Raw genomic sequence first — 17,976 nt, forward strand, 5'->3', positions numbered from 1 at the left:
CTGTGTGACTGTCAGTGTTTGCAGATGGCATTGGCTGGGATTAAAGGAAACAGTGGCTCTCCAGCCTCCTGAGGCAATAAAGGGGAGAGCCAGGTGAGTATGTCTGAGATGAGAAGGAGCAAAGGAAGGAGGGAAGGGGAGGGAGGCGAAGTGAGCACAGAGGGACTAAATAAGAGGAGGGGTGGCTTCGAAGAAAGGGAGTGAAAAGTGGAGATATATATCGAAATAGATGGAGTCTGAATAAAAGGAGGTGAAGAGAAATAAAGACAGATCTAGCAGGAGGGGAGGTGGAAAATGGATAACAAACAAAAGCAAAGAGGAGAGAGGCTGAGAGTGAAAACAAGGCAGCAGGGAGGCATGAAGAAGAGGCAGACAGAATGGTAAAGAGAATGGTAGAGAGAGAGAGGTCAAGGTGGAGCTGTGCAGAAAGGAACTAAGCTTGAGACACAATGTGTTGTAATTCATAGCTCGCTACAGCTCCTGCGTGTGTGCCTGTGTTTGTCTGTCTGGGTCAGTGGATGTGCGTGCGTGCGCGTGTGCTCATGGACGTCTGCACGCAGGCATAGATGTTTTTTCTTTTTTTTTTTAAACGCCTGTGTGTCTGAGCACAGGTTTGTCTTTAAGTGTGTATTGAATGAAAGTACCACAAGCAGAGGTGTGTGTTTGTGTGTGTGTGTTGCTTTGTGGCACTCGGCGAGGCGCATTTTCAAACCCATCTCCAGCCTCTTCAGATGAGCCGGGGATTATAGAGTGACCCTCAATGCCTCTGTCTTATTGGTCTGGCCAGGGTGCATTAGGCTGCCGTAACCAGCCATCCCACCGTCTCTCTGTACCGCACTTTACCTGCTGATGTTCTCTCAGAGTCCTTGTGAGCTGTAGGGTTTAACAAATCTTGATTAGTCGGATGCAAATCCATAATAACACACCAAACGCCTCTGGACAAATATCACCTTTTTGGACAGTTTTAATTATTGTTAAAATGATGTTAGCTTGACAGTGTGTTAACGCATCTCTGTCTTTTTTTCCTCAGGCGTAAAGATGCAGTGGACCCCCGAGCACAGCCAGTGGGCCGAACAGCATTTCGACATTTCGTCCACCACGCGCTCGCCAGCCCACAAGGCTGAGGCATACAGGGCAGTACCTGGCCACCTGCAGCGCTCGGCCACCTACCAATATGCCTGGGCCAATGACGACATCTCGGCACTCACTGCCTCCAACCTGCTCAAGAAGTATGCTGAGAAGTACTCTGGTATTCTGGACATGCCGGGCTCATATTCGGAGACGCCTGGTGTCCCAGGAGTGATGAATGGACGGAAAGGTGAATCTGAGCCTTGGCAGGATGGTGTCTACCCCATGAGCTGCATCCCAGAGGGCATTTCCGTCAGGAAAGGGGGGGTTGCGGCAGCTTCAGAGGTGGTGTCTGGCATGTGCAGCTCTCCGGGCCTGGCTTCCAGCACCCTGAGTGAGCCCAGCTACTCCAGCAGTAGCTGTGGGAGCCACACAGCAACTGCCCTGCACTCTTCCTCCATGCCCTCTCAGGAATATGGCCCAGCGTACAGCAGCTCGTACCTGCACAGCAGTTACAGCTCCCAGTCTACCCCCGCCCCGGCACTTCCATCTCCACTGCACAGCTCTGGGCTACTGCAACCACCTCCTCCTCCACCCTCCCACCCCACTATAGTCCCAGCTTACAATGGAGGCTCCCCCAACTTGTCTAGTTATAATTACCCCCCAGCAGGCTACCCAGCTCAAAACTCAGTAGGGCCAGGATATAGCCCTGGAGGAGCCCCCCCTCCCTCCTCGTACCTTCCCTCAGGCATTGCTGCACCTACACCCCTTGCTCCCTCTTCTGCTTTACCTGGATACCCATACCAGAGCCACAACCTGACCCCAATTGCCCCAACCCCTCTCAACAGTAGCTCCTCCAACTCACTAAAGAGGAAAGCCTTCTACATGACAGGTCAAGGAGAGATAGACCCCTCTTATGGTAACTTTGGCTACAGTCAGGCAAGGAGCTCAGCTGAGAGTCCCATGTACAGGGTAGCAGATAGCAGCAGTACAAACGGAGGCTCCAACAGTGCCAGTGGTGGTGGGTTTGACAGGAGTGCTGAGAAGTCATCTTTAACTTTTAATCCTCAGAAACAATCCACCATTGCATCAGAGCAGCAGAGGAAGTACAGCAGCCAGGCAACTGGTGGGCCTCTGACTCCACCAGCCTACGTCTCCTCCACCCTGGGGGGTTCCCGCTCAGCAGACTCTATTCCCAGCTTTACCACCCCCTCCCTCAGTGAGCAAGGTCCTGAAGACCACCGTCTCCACCTTTCTCACTCAGCACCTGGACCTACCTCCTCCTCATCCACTTCCAACTCCCGGCCTGCTGAAGAACAACTAAAAACCAGTGATCCTCACCTCCTGGACATGGTTACCTCTGAAATTGTACAGCAGGGGCCCCCAGTGGATTGGAGTGACATTGCAGGTCTAGAACTTGCCAAGGCTACCCTGAAGGAAGAGGTCCTGTGGCCCATTCTGCGTCCAGACATGTTCAGCAGTTTAGGACCATCCCCGCGTTGTGTGTTGCTGTTTGGCCCCAGAGGCAGTGGCAGGACATTGCTGGGACGTTGCCTGGCCAGTCAGCTGGGAGCACCATTCCTACAGCTCAGCGGCTCAACACTGGCAACAAAGTGGCTGGTGGATGGAGAAAAAATCATCCGAGCATCATTCCTAGTGGCACGGTGCCGGCAGCCCTCAGTACTGTTTATTAGTGAAGTGGACATGCTCTTGTCGGCCCACCTCAGTGAAGAGAGCCCTATCAACCGACTTAAAGGTGAACTTCTTGCCCAGTTTGACTCCCTTCTTATGGGCTCGGGCGAGGATGGAGGCAACCAAGTATTGGTGGTTTGCTCCACAAGCAGACCACAGGATATGGATGAAGGACTGCGCAGGTACTTTTCCCGGAGGGTCCTGGTGCCTCTGCCGGATAGCGCAGCTCGACACCAGATCATGAACCAGCTCTTGGCCCAATCTCAGCACAAATACTGTTTGAGCGAGGAGGAGCTGGCGCTGCTGGTCCAGCGTACAGATGGTTTCTCAGGACTGGATCTGGCCAGACTCTGCCAGGAGGCTCTTGTAGGCCTGTTACATGTCTCTGCACAGGGCGTGGACATGACTGGTATGATGCCCAGGGGACAAATCAGGCCCCTCACCTACCAGGACATTGAGAGTGTCTTTTGTAAATTCCAAGCAAGTATATCGCAGAAAGAGATTGACACTTATACTGAGTGGAACAAAATGTTTGGTTGCAGTCAGTGAAAAGATAGATCCCGCCCTTGAGAAAAAGAGGTTTCCACAATTCCTCCCCTCAGGGCAGAAGCATTGTGCTGAAGGGGAAAGGCACACAAAAGGCCAACACAAGCTCTCACAAGCAGGGTTTAGATGCACCAAGAGAGTCGCTTTGATCAGACAACTGACAATTTTGCAGTTAATGAACAAGAGTTTTAATTTGAATGCTCGACACTCCAGAAAGCCAGGGATTGTTTACACGTTGCAAGCAAGTTGGCTTCAGACAGGACACCCCAGTGTCTGTGTATATATTGTTATGTTGTTGTTCTTGAGATTTAGTTGGCTATCCAAGTGCCTGAAGTGGTGCTTTCTGAGTTTATTTGTTTATTTGCCTCACAATCTACATTCATGGCATGAGCTGATAATTATTAAGAGCTTTAAAAACTTCAGCGGCATGTCTGAAAGACCCAGACTGACAGTCACCATTGGGTGGTGGTCAATCGACCTTTATTGTCTTACTAAGAGCAGAAATCCATTTGGGCTGCAGTACCCTGGGCCCCTGACTCTCACCCATGGTTCTGATCCTGTGTCTGCAAAACAAGCAAACGTAACAAACCAACAACCAACACTCAGGAAAGCGTTTGTGAATTGTACAGTACCTCAAGACATCTTCACGAAAAGCACTAAGACCTGAGAGGAGAATCTGGCAGTGTTAGGTGTACCTCAAAAGACTAGGCTAAATAGCAAAGAGGTGGCAATGAATGTACTAAATGTGTTCTGGATTCGTGGAACATATTCTATAGTGAGAGTAAAAAGATTTTGTCCTTTCCCCCCCCTCACTGCAGGTGCTTTAGTTACCTGTTTCTACTTGACCAATCCTTATGAGCTTATTCCCATTGCTGTTTCAAAATATAAAACTGTGTTGTTTTGGGGTTTTAAAAGATGGGCAGGTGTTGGGGTGGTGGGAGTTGTACATTAATTAAAACAACCATAATCAACATTGTCTATAATACATGATCTAGGCTATATGGTTTAGCTGCATGGAACCGCATCAGTTATCAGCTAACTCCTGCGCAAAATATTCATCATACATTAAGCGAGGTATTCTCTGATCTTGATGAACTTAAATGGAAGGAATCATTCTAATATAAATATACTTATTTGCTTTTTTAACTGAGAGATCAGGCTAGTACCAACAGCTGTTTACGTTAGCTTGGCATAAAATATGTTAGCCTGTTAGACTGCAGCATGTTAAAGTTAACCAGTTAACTTTTTAAACACTTAACAGTGTTTTTGCAGGGATTTTGCAATGCTAAGCTAACGGGCAAATGTTTGTAGACTTGGCTATCTTTCATAAAGAGAACAAATAACTGTATTTCTCCAAAATATCAGTGATATCAAAGAAAAAATACTGTCTTTTTGTGTGGGTATTACATTATTGTTTGACTTGGTCTTGCATGGTTTTGAGGAAAGCATGTTTGTCAGTCAGCATCAAGAAAGCGAGGCTTGGATATTGCCCTTACCAAGTCCAACTGAAATCATATTTAGTTATTTTTTGCAATATTAACAAATGTCATATATAAATATGCTTTTAAATTAACTTTTAACTTTGATATCATTAAAAGAACAGAACGTGCTCATACAACCATAAACACCAATCAGACATTGTAACAATATGCTGTGACTAAAATAGGAGCACTATGAAAACATGGGTCATATCATACCTGTATAGGTGCAACATTTTACAAAAATTGCATTATTGCTTTATTTGCTATATTTTATTGAGGTCTTTAACAATCACTGGTGTTTATTTTGAAATAAAAAATGAAAATTAATAGTAAGTCTATTTTTCATTGTGAAAATGAAATTAAATAAGAAGTGAAATATAAGAACATGGTTACAGTTTTTGCAATGTTACCGACTTTGACGTTTTTTGGGGACAGACAACAAAAAAATCTAATTTGAGAGATAGTTGTGCTGTAGAAGATGACACAATGATTTCATTTGGACTTTGGTATCATAGATACGTTTGTAGGAATTTCCCCTTGTTAAACACTGGCTCAGTTTCCAAGACACAGATGACGCTTAGCTATAGACAAAAACAAATTCTTCATCTTCATTGATTTAAAAAAAAAAGTTAGTTTTTTAGGCTTAATTCACATCTAGGGAAACTAGCTTACCATGTTTAGCTGTATTTGAACTCGATTAGCTTCTGAATGAGATGCCACTCATGTAAATTACATATGTGGAAAGTAGAAATTTAAAGAAATTAATTCGGTTGCACGGCAGTTGTCATAACCATAATACGGTCAGCCAGGAGGTATATGCAGTTGGAATATATATGTTTTATTCTGTTTTTTTTTTTTTAATCTAAGATGACCACCCCAGAAAAACAAATCAATTCTAAACAATGTCAGCGCTTTTTTTTCCTGTATCTGTATTGTCTTTCTTTTTGAAAGTTACTAAGATGGTATGAAGCGCATGATCTACATACATTTGAGTTCCTACTGTTTAACATGAGTGGGGAATTTTGGCAGTAGTTTTGAAGACCTACATCACTGAACAATATCTGTTTCCCTTTGTATCATGTTGGAATGTATTTTTGTCTCTTCCTCGCCACCGTTTAAGGAGCTGTTGTGGCATGGGACTACTTAAGTCTATTGCACGTGCACTAAAGCGTTTTGTGTGTAATCTGGGGGGGGTTTGTTGAAATTTCTCAATGGCATTGACAGCACTTATTTAGTTGGTGTTTTATTTATCTAAACCGCTGATCAGTCTTACCCTTTTTATCGTACCTCCTGATTTTTCTACAAGAAAAATATCCCAAAGGTACGAGCTGCTTGTTGTGTATGCCTTGTGTCGCTATCTCGTAGGCACCATCAGTTCAGCACCTGGAGTGGGGTGGGGGTGGGGAGTTCTGCTGAGCATCAGCAAACTGATGGAAAAGAGAGACAGACAGGCAGCGTGGCAGCAGCAGCGGCACAAGGGGGGAAAGCAGAGTGGTCCGTCAGAAAACCACCCTCAAAACAATCTGTACCAGAATTCCTTCTGTCAGCAAATCCTCTGGAGAGAGAGTCCCTTTGGACAGAAAAACCTACTAATGCACTTCACAGCACACAACAGTAGCACAGGCCTTTCCTCCTCTCTCTCTCTATCCCTCGCCATTCTCCACAAGCCGACCGACAAACCACTTGAAACACACTGGTCAATGCTACGCTTTGTTTGTTGCGTGTTTAGCGGGTCCTCTTTTCATGTCTTTTTCTCCATGATGTGCTGATCTTTTCCCCTTTTTTTCCTTTCTTTAAATAGAGTTCTTCTTTAAAGCATTTCTACCTCATGGCTACAAAACACACGTGGTATTTGATTTAGGTCTTTTACAAATGTCAGACATTTGTGGAAAATGTATTTTAAAAAAAGACAAAAAAAGGAGGAAAGAATAACACCATAAAGTTTTGCGCAGTCTACCTCAGATGACTGTACTTAAAAACATTTAGCTGATGGTGCGACCGGAGGCTGCAGCATAGCCTAGTGTGCGTGTGCGCGTTTGTGTGTGTTACCACGTGTCCTCTCCGAGACAGACACACACTCATGATGAAACTGATGTGAAAACACGCAAGCGATTCGTAAAGGGGGCGGGGGAACGGTTGGGGGTCAACCTAAACGTGACCTGGAAATGTATAATCCAATACATTTGCTTTAATCTTCTGTGAAGTACTGTGGTTGTGCGCGTGTGAATGTGTATATACATGGGCACACTCTTTTTATTTAATTTTTCTTTTGATTTAGTGTGTTAAATTTTATAAATTGTTAGTATATATAACACACTTGCACAACTTTAAAACAGAGTGTAATGTGTTTCTGTTGTACATATCTATACATACAATACAAATGCACCACTTGTTTATATGTGTGAATATGTTGCCATACTTGCAGTCAACTTAAATGTATTTTCATGTAATCTGAGATACAAGCAGCAACAAACAATTCATTAAAGACATTTTCTTGGGAGATTACAGCTTGTATATGTTTTTTTTGTTGTTGTTATTGTTTTTATTGGAAGCGTAAAGTAATAACTGAATTTATTTATCAGTAAAATGGAAAAATAAATGTATTGTCCTGCCAAAAAATAGCCCAGCTGAAAAATCGCCTTAATGAGCCTTGTGTTAGTCACCCTTGTGTGCAATTATAAAATCATCCGTGTTGCACAGGAAGCCAGCGCTGTCGCTTCTCTCATTAAAATGTAACAATTCATTTCTCTTGCTATGCTAAGAGTGGCTAGACCAAAACATTAAAGCATTAATTATGTTTCTCCATCACAAAGAATTTGGATTATGTGAGTGCTCTTAAAGAAAATGATGCGCATTTACCCACTATGTTTCCTAGGTGTCATTATATAGCTACTGGTGAAGTGTGGGAAGCTGCCGCGTAGCCTCCGTAATTATCTCTGAAAACTCGAACACGTCACAAGGTTAAAGTGCATTGAGGGGTGCCGTTTTCTTTATTTTTCCACTTTGGCACATGCTATACATGCTATGATCATAAATAATTCATGACGTATATACATCTATTTCCCCATCTGATTTTTCGGACACAAAGAAATAACCCGTATTTATGACGCTATGGTTGATCAGCAGGGGACGTTATTGGAAAATTAAGTCCAGCAGCCGGACTTGAGCTTTACTCACAATTTCAAGGTTTACATTCTTCCAGTGTGTGCGTTTGTACCCCGAGGTTATCTGCCAAAACACTGTCCTCTTCATTTTCTAAAGGTCCTCCTCCCTCCATAAGCTGTGCCTCACACCTTCGCTCAGTCTTTTGCACAACAATTAAAATATGTTAAGTGATCATTTTCCTTAAGTAGTCTTAAATGTGCAATCTATTCAAATATGAGAGGAAATTGCCCACAGCTCACAAAAAAAGAAAAAAAATCGGAGGCGATTGAACGGGGGTAAAGCTGGAATAAATTATGCAAATAACACAAAGGACTTTACCAGTTGAAAGCCTAATTTTCCTATAATCAGCACACTGTCGCCTAATATTTTTTTCCCACCTCTTATTAAAAGTGACTGTTCTTTTGCCGATCATCAGATGGCTCTATCTGTCTAGCTGCTCTTGTGAAATGACTGCAGCCTGCCAGACTAAATGCTAAAGCATTTTGCTGGAGCTTTTAGATGATGGTTACATTCCCACACAAGTAATTATGCGTCGGAGAGTCCAGAAATAAGGTTTAATTATACAGTAATCGTCTGTGATGGACACTAGGAAGTGGTGAGTACCGCCAGACTGCAATCCATCAATGACAAACCTCTGGCCAGTTTTAATTCCTCCTCATTTGCATCCTAACCTCCACACCAAGTTGCGCAAACGCTGTTAAATGTTAATAGGACCTGTCTCGCCACTCAAAATGAATGGTTAAGCCATTTTTAGTCACTTTTCTGTCTCCCTCCGCCTCCACCTACACCACCGCCACTCACTCTCTTCTATCCTCACTTTGTTTCATCTCTTGTCTTGTCTTTATCTCGCTAGCTCTTTAACCAGCTCACTTCTTTTATTCCTTTCCACGGCCATCATCTTCACACAATTCTCTTTTTTCCTTCCATCCTTTCCTCCCATCTTTCATTCTCTCCTCCTTCCTTCCTCGCAGGCTTCGCCGTGGAGGAGGCACAGAGCGGTCACTGATGCACTAATTGGGAGCAACACTTACAGTTTTATCTCCCCCTACCACTAATAGCGGTCTGCACTGAAGCAACTCACCTTAGGATGAGGAATGGATGGATGAGTTGGAAGTAGGAGGTAGCGGGGGGGGGGCTTCAATGAAAAATTCTTCCACGCAGTACCACAGCACAGACTCAGTGTGAGATTGGGCCCTCAAGCCATCGTAGTTAATCCATATCCCGCAGGACCTCGGACTCAATTCCCTGCTTCATTAATTGAAAACGATGGCCCTTTTTTGGTGCGTGTGAATAAAACAAGGAGTCATTTATGAAAAAGAAAAAAAAACATTTTGTCTGGTTTGTTCCTGAAGTAGCTGCAATCTCATTATGTCTCTGTGCTGCATTTCAAAATGTGCTATCATCTTTGTCTTGATTGTCTCCCAACGTCGGGAGAGATAAATACACACGCCGCTTTGCTGTGCTGATGCCAGGACTGTTTTTCAGTGAATCATTTGAAGTCTTATCAGCCTTTATGGAAATAAAGCCTTTGCTTAATAAACTGTTTCACAGGCTTTGGGAGAGTAGCACATAAACACCTTTTTTCTCCCTACAACGCCATCATTAGCGCATCTTGTTCAATGCTTTACACATAATTGGAATCAACATCTATTGTTCATGTTCTTGACCTTCCACTTGTTTTCCAGCAGACACTTAGAAACATTGTATTACTGCTGAGAGGGAATCTTAACTAGGCGAACACATGCTAAGTGGCTTTACTTTGTTTTATCAGGGGCACATTGCTTCACTTTGAATATAACTTGAAAACTCATACCTATCTAATTTAAATTATCTGATGAAAAATAACAATACAATACCAAGTATTTAAATATACAATTGAAATTAATCGTGCTGCCTATTTTCTATATGTAGCTGACAACTACCCATGCAGTGTGGATGAAAATACACATTAAAGCATAATACAGTGAAACTATGATATGTAGTATAATACAAAGTTGAACAAAAAGTTATGAAAAATGAAAAATTGAAAAATGTACAATAAACGTCATAGACCACGACATTACCTCTCATTAAAGCTGAAAAAAAAAAGATGTTTTTATATTAACAGTCATTCACGTTAATACTTGAGTAAAACAGTGACATCATGAAGTCTATACTTCCATTCCTTAGTATCATCTCATGGTCAGCTTACAGAAAACAACTAATCAAATACCCCGAAACTCACACTGGCTATATACAGGGAGCCCTAAACTGTATCAGATGTGCACATTGCTCTACACATCATCACCACTAGCAGTATCACTGAAATCAGTGTACACCACTTTCACCACTGCCATAGCAATCTTAGAAGCACAAGCTGGGAGCTGTTGGTCAGTTAACGTGGATGAAAAACAGGTACAATAAGATGTCCATACCTGAGGCTCGAGAAACTGCCAAACAAATGCTCATAGCTCTACCCACAAGGCTAAAGAGATATACAAGAGAAGCAGAGGCTAAGATAATAAATGACTTATTTTCCAAAAATCCATTCTCATGTTTCATTTTTTCCCCTGCAGTGGAACCTTTGTTAATTTCATTAACACCAAAGCAGCTGTAAGGTACAACCCGTGTACCTTAAATTACAGTTCTACACACCAGCACAAATCACTTATACGATCTTTCTTTTAGTTTTTATGTATTTTTATTCATAAACACAACACCAGCAACAACACAGTTGAAAACCAGCCCAAAGAGGCTGAAAAGCAATTTGCAAAAAGTCATTCTACTTAGAGACATTTACAAGAAGGTTACAGTGCCTCAAGCCTGACTGTTCACTGCTTTAGATACCTGTTGAAGGCTCTGGCTGCTTGATCTGAGTTAGCATACACTCAACTTTAACCTCACTCTGCTTTTTTGCTAACTTTGCATTAGCATGCTGTCTGCGCAGATGCTTGGAAATAGTGTTAGCGATATAATATAGCTGTTTGTTATCTGGATACAGTTTGCACTTTACCTTTGCACTCTTATTCTTTCATGCGATAAAAAAGTAACATTCATATCTCTCCTCATCAAAAATTGTAGAACCGTCGACCATTTCTCTGACTGCAGCACGGGAACTGAAAACAGCTGATTGTAGCACAAAATATTTGTAACACAAGCAACAACATAACTGTAACTGTGATGTAATTGTTGAATTCAGTACAGTAAAGTGTTCCTAAAAAATGAAATGTGGTTATAGTAACACCTTACTTTGGAACAAATTGTACCTAACACTGTGTATTTATGTATGTATAGGCATTAACACCTCCTATTTGTTAACACTTACAGTAACACAGAAGTTAATATATTATATACAGTCTATGATTAATTTCACTTTTTTGTTTTTGTTTGTTGTTGTTGTTGATCATTTCAATGTACTAGTTGTCAATAGTGGCCATACTTTCTAATTATAGATTAATGCTTTGTTCTGATGCTTAATGTAGCACTTGAACCAACTAAAATCAATGAACTATTGGTTTACAGCTAATATTAATTGCTTGTCACATAAGAGCAAGTCTGTAAAAAAAACCTGAGTTTACTGAACTCAGTATAATATTACCTTTTTAATATTATACTGTATTTTTAACCTTGTCTTGCAGTTATAGAAGTACTCATGATTCAGGCACAAAGCTATCCAGATTGTAAATACTGAAATCACTCAGCCTTGAGCGACTGTTCAAGCTTCTTCATCTACAGTTCCAGACCCAAGTCCTGTAGTCACTCCAGCTCTCCCCATGGGGTGAGTTGGATTGCTGCGGGGATTTGCTCCTTCAGTGCCCACTGTTGTTTAATCGCTCACCAAAAGCATTTCTGATCGTCTCTGGGTGGTGTTACATTTACTCTCAAACCTCATCAGTTCAGTCACCTACAATGAGTTCATTGATGAGTTTTAACAGGTTTTTAACAATCCCCTTAAGGAATCCTGAGCTGAATCTGAAGTGTCTAATGATTAACAGGGGAATAGATCTGTATCTGAATTTCCTGTCAAGTTTAAAGTGTTGGTTGATGAAGCAGGTTGGGGAGACAAGGCTTTAAAAAACGGTTTCTATCATTTCCTAAGTGATAAGTTGAAGGGTAAGTGAGCCACTAAGAATGACACTCAGCTAAGATTCCCTTGAGAATTTAGGGGACTGCTAGGGAGATTGATAACCAGTTTCATGAACAGGCACAAGAAAAGAACTACAAATCTTACACTTCAAGTAATTTCAATTGTATTTAGATAGTGTCAAATCAAAACAACACTTGCCCCGAGTTCAGCTTCCAAAACCTCCTTTACCTTTCCATTCATGCGCTTCCTCATGATCATTGAGGAGCTGAACTGGGGTGAACCAAACTTTCCCTGGAGGAACAGAGGAGCGAGGAAAAATGTTGCATGCACCATAGTCAGATTAGGCATTATGTTGCATGCCATTAAAAGACCAAGTTCATCAGGAATTGTGGTGGTACTGGTGGGCAACTTCCTGCAACTAGCCTGCCTTTGTAGACATTACTTTACTCTGGAACTGATAAAAATTGAGTAATATTAGGTGATCAGTTGCCATTTCAGTTAGGAATTCCCTTGGAACCACTCTTCTCACCTCTCTGTGTCTCCATTAAATGGTCAGTTGCTGATCAGGATTTTGTACCGAACAAAGCGAGTTCATCTCATGCTATCAGGAAATGACTGTGAGTACCTGGAGTTTCATAGATTCTCCACACCACAAACTCCAATCGTTTTTGGTTGTACCTGGTTAGAAACTCATGACCTTCACATAAATTGGACTGACAGGAGAACTGAGAGTTGGAGTTTTTTCTGCCTTTGTCATTGCTTAGATTATGCCTCCTGCCAATTCACTTCCCGTCAGCCAATTCTCTGCCAGATTTGTCATTGGTGCGCCCCAAGTACTACGACCTGGGACAAGTTTTTTTGTAAGGAGAAAATGCTCTTTCCCTCCCAACAGACCTTACGAATGTGCCACTGATCTGTTGCCTGAAGCTCCTCTGCCTTCCACCTGGTTCTACAAATTCTCTGGTCCTGAAAGAGAAGCCATGGAAACCTGCATCAAGGACTCACTTGCTCTCAGTATTATATAGTCATCTTATATTTTTGTTGAGGAAAAGAATACAACACTGAGACCGTTTATTGAGTACATGAATTAGATCATCATTAAAGATACATCACCTGTGCCGTTGAATGATGTAACCGTGTTCACTAAGCTCGATTTGCTCAATGCTTACTGTCTGGTGCACAAAAGGGAAGCTGATGAGTGTAGGTTGCATTCAGTGCTCCCCTTTTAGGTTAACCACTGCACCAGCAGTTCTCCAGGCTTTAGTCAATGATGTGCTGAGGGTTTTTCTGAACAACTTTGTATTTGTCTATTTTTACAATTTTCTAATTTTCTCCAGAGATCTCATACAACATAAAGAAAATGTAGTGAAAGTATTAGAGCATCTATAGGAAAACAGGCTCTGTGTGACAAAAAGCAAAAGCAAATTCCATGTCACAAAAGCCAAAAAAGCCTTTGCTGAGCTCAAGAGACTGTCAAGTCTACACTTGTCCTGGTTACCTGATCCTCATAAGCTCTTGGCAGTCAAGGTGGCTGCTTTAGACTTCGGAGTGGCAGTACACCAACCTTCTTTTCCCATTGTCTAAACTTTTGCAGACAAATTACAACTGACTTTGTCCCCCTACACATCCTCCAACAAACATGTACATGTGTAGGGAAGCAGTATATACAATCCACAAGATCTTGGATATCCACTGGCGAGGTTGGGGACTCCATTATCTAGTGGACTGGGAGGCATATGGAACAGAAGATAGATGTTGTATTCCCTGGTCATTCCTTTTGGATCCATCTCTTAATTGAAGACTTCTACAGGGTGCACCTTGACAAGCCAGCAAGAGCTAGGCGATCACTATTGTGGGGCAGCTGGATGGACTGGAAATCTGTTTTTCTTGTTTATTAAACTCGTTTTACTATTGAGTATCAAATGGTGTTAGTGGGCTGGCTCTTCTCTCTGGGTCTGTGCCTGGGTGGAATTTCTCAGTTTGAGCAGTCCTTGATGCAGGTGCTTGCATCTGATAATCAAGTGTGGAGTAGAGAATCATTAGCCTATATATCTTTTTTTTTTTAAAGTATATCCAAACTGCTGTTAAACAGTGCAAGGAATTTGCACTGTAGACAGCTTTTCCAAACATCCTATTTTAAACACAGAAACAAAATAATTTCACAAAAATAAAACAAAAGACCTACCAAGGTCAAAATTATTACAGTGGGTCCCTGAATCTGATAGTCAATTTTGTATCCTTTTTGCTAGATAACAGCCTACAGTGATTTGATGCCTCACACACCTCTTCTGAGAAATCCCAGCCCATTCTTCTTTGGTGAATCTCTCAAGCACCTTCACATTCAATGGTCTTCTGGCATGAACCTTGGTCTTCAGTTCATCCCACAGATTTTTAATGAGCTTTGTGAAGGCCATTCAATAAAATTTACTTTGGTCTTCTAGAGTTAGTTCTTCATCAGGAGTGACATATGTTTTGGGTCTTTTTGGAAGACAAATTGATGACCCAGATCCAGTTCCTTTCAAAATCTTCACATATCCTTATTTCTTCATGATTCCTTCCACTTTGACAAGATTTCCAGTTCCAGACGCACTGAAGCATCCCTGCAGCATGATACTCCCACCTGGTCTCACTGTGAGGATAGTGTTTTTTGGGTGGAATCCCTCTCTCTTCTTCCTCCAAATACATGCAATATCTCTATGGCCAAAGCGCTTTAGCTTTGCATACTCTTACCAAAGGTTTTGCTTCCACTACACATAATGTTTGTCCAGGTTGCCCTTAGCATCCTTGAGTCTGGCTTGAACTTTCAGACAGAGTTTTTCTTGGTCTGCAACAACACAGTTTATTCCTGTATAAGTTTTTAGTGATTGTCTTCTTGGTGACCACAATTCCTCACTTGGCTAAGTCATGCACTACTGTCTTGGCAGTTGTCCTGGTGTCTTTAGACACATCTCACACTATTTTACTTTTCAGGCTTGTTCTGTAATGTGTGACTCTGAGTTTTTTGGTGATAGTACTCACTCCAGTGGTTGAAAAGTTATCACACAAAACTGTGATAACTTTGTATATCCATCTCTAGGTTTGTGAGCATCAACAACTAGCAGAGCTCCCATATGCAAAGCTGTAGTGCTGCTAAGTCTTCCCACCAACTACTCTCTATCAGCAGGCCATTCACTCCTTAACAGTTAACAATTTAAATTTTCCAACTTTTCCCTGGGTCTGCTCTTTGGATTTGCCTTTTTCCCAAGCATGACAGCATCGTAGATGGTATAACAGATGGACATGGTGACTGTGATGCCATCTGTTGGTCTTTGAAGTCCTGTTTTTAAGCCTCAAAATAACAGTTTACGCCATTACCATCAAGTAGATATGAGAAGTAGGAGTGGGTTTGAGCATGAAACCAGACACTCTTTAACTGACGAGTTGTGATTAACAAGTGTGAGCATGTAGTTTCATACTTTTATTTTTTTTTCTTTTGCCTGTCCCGTTTGGCTCTTTTGCCATCAGAATTGTTGTCTAAAGGCAAAGACAGATGCCCAACGGATTTACTTTACCAAATTGACCATCCCAGCCTTGCCATAATGGTCCATTTGATTCACCTTTTATTGTTTATTTTATTTTCACTTACTGAATACGGGACAGACTTAACTGGGGGAAAGAAGGGGAGAAAGAAAGAGGGAAAGAGAAACAGCTGAGAAGAGGGACGGGGGAGAAGGGCAAAAAACAAAAACCAACAGAATGGGCAGAAAAAAAAAAGAAAAAAAATGCATATATCGATCACCTGGATCACCTGTTGAGAAAGAAAAAAGAAAACAAGCAGAAGAGAACAAGAGTAATAGAATAAACAACATCACAATGATATATGGGAATATGACAGTAAATACTAAATATTAAACATTATTGTGCAGCACATAAGATCAACAGAACACAGTGTGCTTTGAGGTAGGAGCCAAAAAGGGTGTAGTTTGTGGGTGTGATCACCCGTGTGTACACCTGTGAGCATGGACGCGCTTGTTTTTTTAAAAGGTTCCTTCATGTAATGATCTGCTAGAGGGTGTGGGGGGGCCACAGCCCCGTCCTCCAGGGCATGAAGCAGGTATGGAGGAGATCAAAACTCCAGACATCCAGAGGCCCCCAGAACACAAGAGACCAAGGAAGACCAACAGAGGGGCAGCCGCGCCACTGTCCCAGAAAGAGCTGAGGAGAGTCCCAGATGAGGGCTCACTCAGCAGCCGCGGAGCAGAAGCCAGGGGGAGTTGCAGTGACGCGCCCGTGAGCTCCGCCGGCAGCCAGCTGTGCCTGAGTGACCGAGCCCCAGGCCGAGAGGCCGGGGGCACCCCACCTCCGAAGTGGCCCGAGCGAGCCCCAGGCTCCAGGCCCCGATAAGCGGCCGCCAAGGAGTGAGCCGGTGTGTACCTGGACGCCCATCCCCGGACACAAAGAACCACCAACGCACCGATGTCTGAGGGAGTCCGCCACTGGCAGGGGAAGTGGTGGTAGGGGGAGATAGGCCTCCAAACCTTGGAGGGCCTGAGATGTCCCCAGAGAGGTGGCGTCTGACACCCAACCTGACATATAGACACAGACATACAGGCACACACAGATACAAACATCCATTCCCACCCTCATGCTCTCATATGCACTTACTCCACACTCAACCAACGTGGAGACAGACATAAAGAGACGCTGTACACACGATCACACTCCCCAAGCGTACTCTACGAACCGGGTCTAGGTAGAGCAGCTTTGCATGAGTAACAGTTAATAAATCATCCTTATTTATCTTTTACTTAGCCTCAATGCAGCCCATGAGCTCATCCTCTTCTTTTTATTTGATACTTTTTTTTTTTTTTTATTTATTTTTTATTGTTTTTTTGTTTTTGTTTTATTTTCTATTTTTTTTTTTTTTTGTTTTTTTTTTTAATATGTATTTTTTTTTTTGTATGATTTCTTTTTGTTTCTATCTGTATTGTCTGTTTTTGTTTAATTATAACTTTTTTTTTTTTTTGATTTGATTATTTTTTCTTTTTATTTTATCAATGAACTCTCTTTAGTAGTTGTTACTGTTTCTTTCTTTCTTCTTCTTTTTTTTTTTTTTTTTTTTAAGTTTTTTTAATTTTAATTTTTTTTTTCTTATTATTATTTTAGTATCTTCTTTTCTTCTTCTTTTTTTTTGTTTTATATTATTATTTCTATTTTTTTTTTCTTTTTTTTTTTTTTTATATACGTTTTTGTTTCTGCATTTTTTGTCTGTTCTTTTTTATATTATTTTATTATTTTATATTTTATTTATATGTGTTATTTATATTTTATATTGTGTTTTTTTTTTTAAATTTTTTATGTGTTTTTTCTTTTTTTTTTTCTTTTTTTTTTTGTTTATTTATTTTGTTCCTTTTATATTTTTATTTATATTTTATTATTAGTTTTATGTTTCTTGTTGTATATTTGATTTTTTATTTTTATTTTTTTTTTTATTATTTTTTTTTTTTTTTTTCTTATTGTTGTTTTTTTTCTTTTATTTTTTATTGTATTTATTATTTGTTTTTGTTTTATTTTTAGATATTTTCTGCTTATTTTATTATTTTTTTTTTATTTTCATATTTTTTTTCTGTTTATTTTTGTTTTTATTCTCTTTTGTTTTTATTTTTTAATTTATTATTTGTTTACTTTTTTTATTTTTTTTTTTTGTTTATTTGTTTGTTTATTCTTTCTTTTTTAATATTTTTTTTTTTTTAATTTTTTGTAAAAAATTTTTATTCTTTTTTTTTGTTTATTATTTTGATTTTTTTTTTTTTTTTTTTTCCTGGGTAACTGATATTTATTTTGTTATCCTTTTTTTTTTTTTTTTTTATTTTTTATATTTTTTTTTTTTTTTTTTTTTTTTTTTTTTTTTTATTTTTTTTTTTTTTTTATTTGTTTTTTTTTGTGTGTGTGTTGTTTTTTTTTGTTTGTGTTTTTTTT

The 17,976-nt window shown here is 40.7% G+C and overlaps 1 protein-coding gene across 1 annotated transcript in view; it reads left to right on the top strand.

Moving 5' to 3' along the window:
- LOC102308140 (fidgetin) overlaps positions 1–7,283 on the top strand; it is a 38,765-nt gene extending 31,482 nt beyond the window's left edge. The window contains exon 3 of the mRNA XM_005943392.3: positions 1,031–7,283. Coding sequence (XP_005943454.2) covers positions 1,031–3,309 — 2,279 coding nt within the window. The 3' untranslated portion in view covers positions 3,310–7,283. The remainder of the gene's footprint in view (positions 1–1,030) is intronic.
- The last annotated feature ends 10,693 nt before the right edge of the window (positions 7,284–17,976 follow it).

This window comes from Haplochromis burtoni, unplaced genomic scaffold, assembly GCF_018398535.1.
Source record: "Haplochromis burtoni strain Fernald_Lab_line unplaced genomic scaffold, NCSU_Asbu1 Contig_368, whole genome shotgun sequence".
NCBI lineage: Eukaryota > Metazoa > Chordata > Actinopteri > Cichliformes > Cichlidae > Haplochromis > Haplochromis burtoni.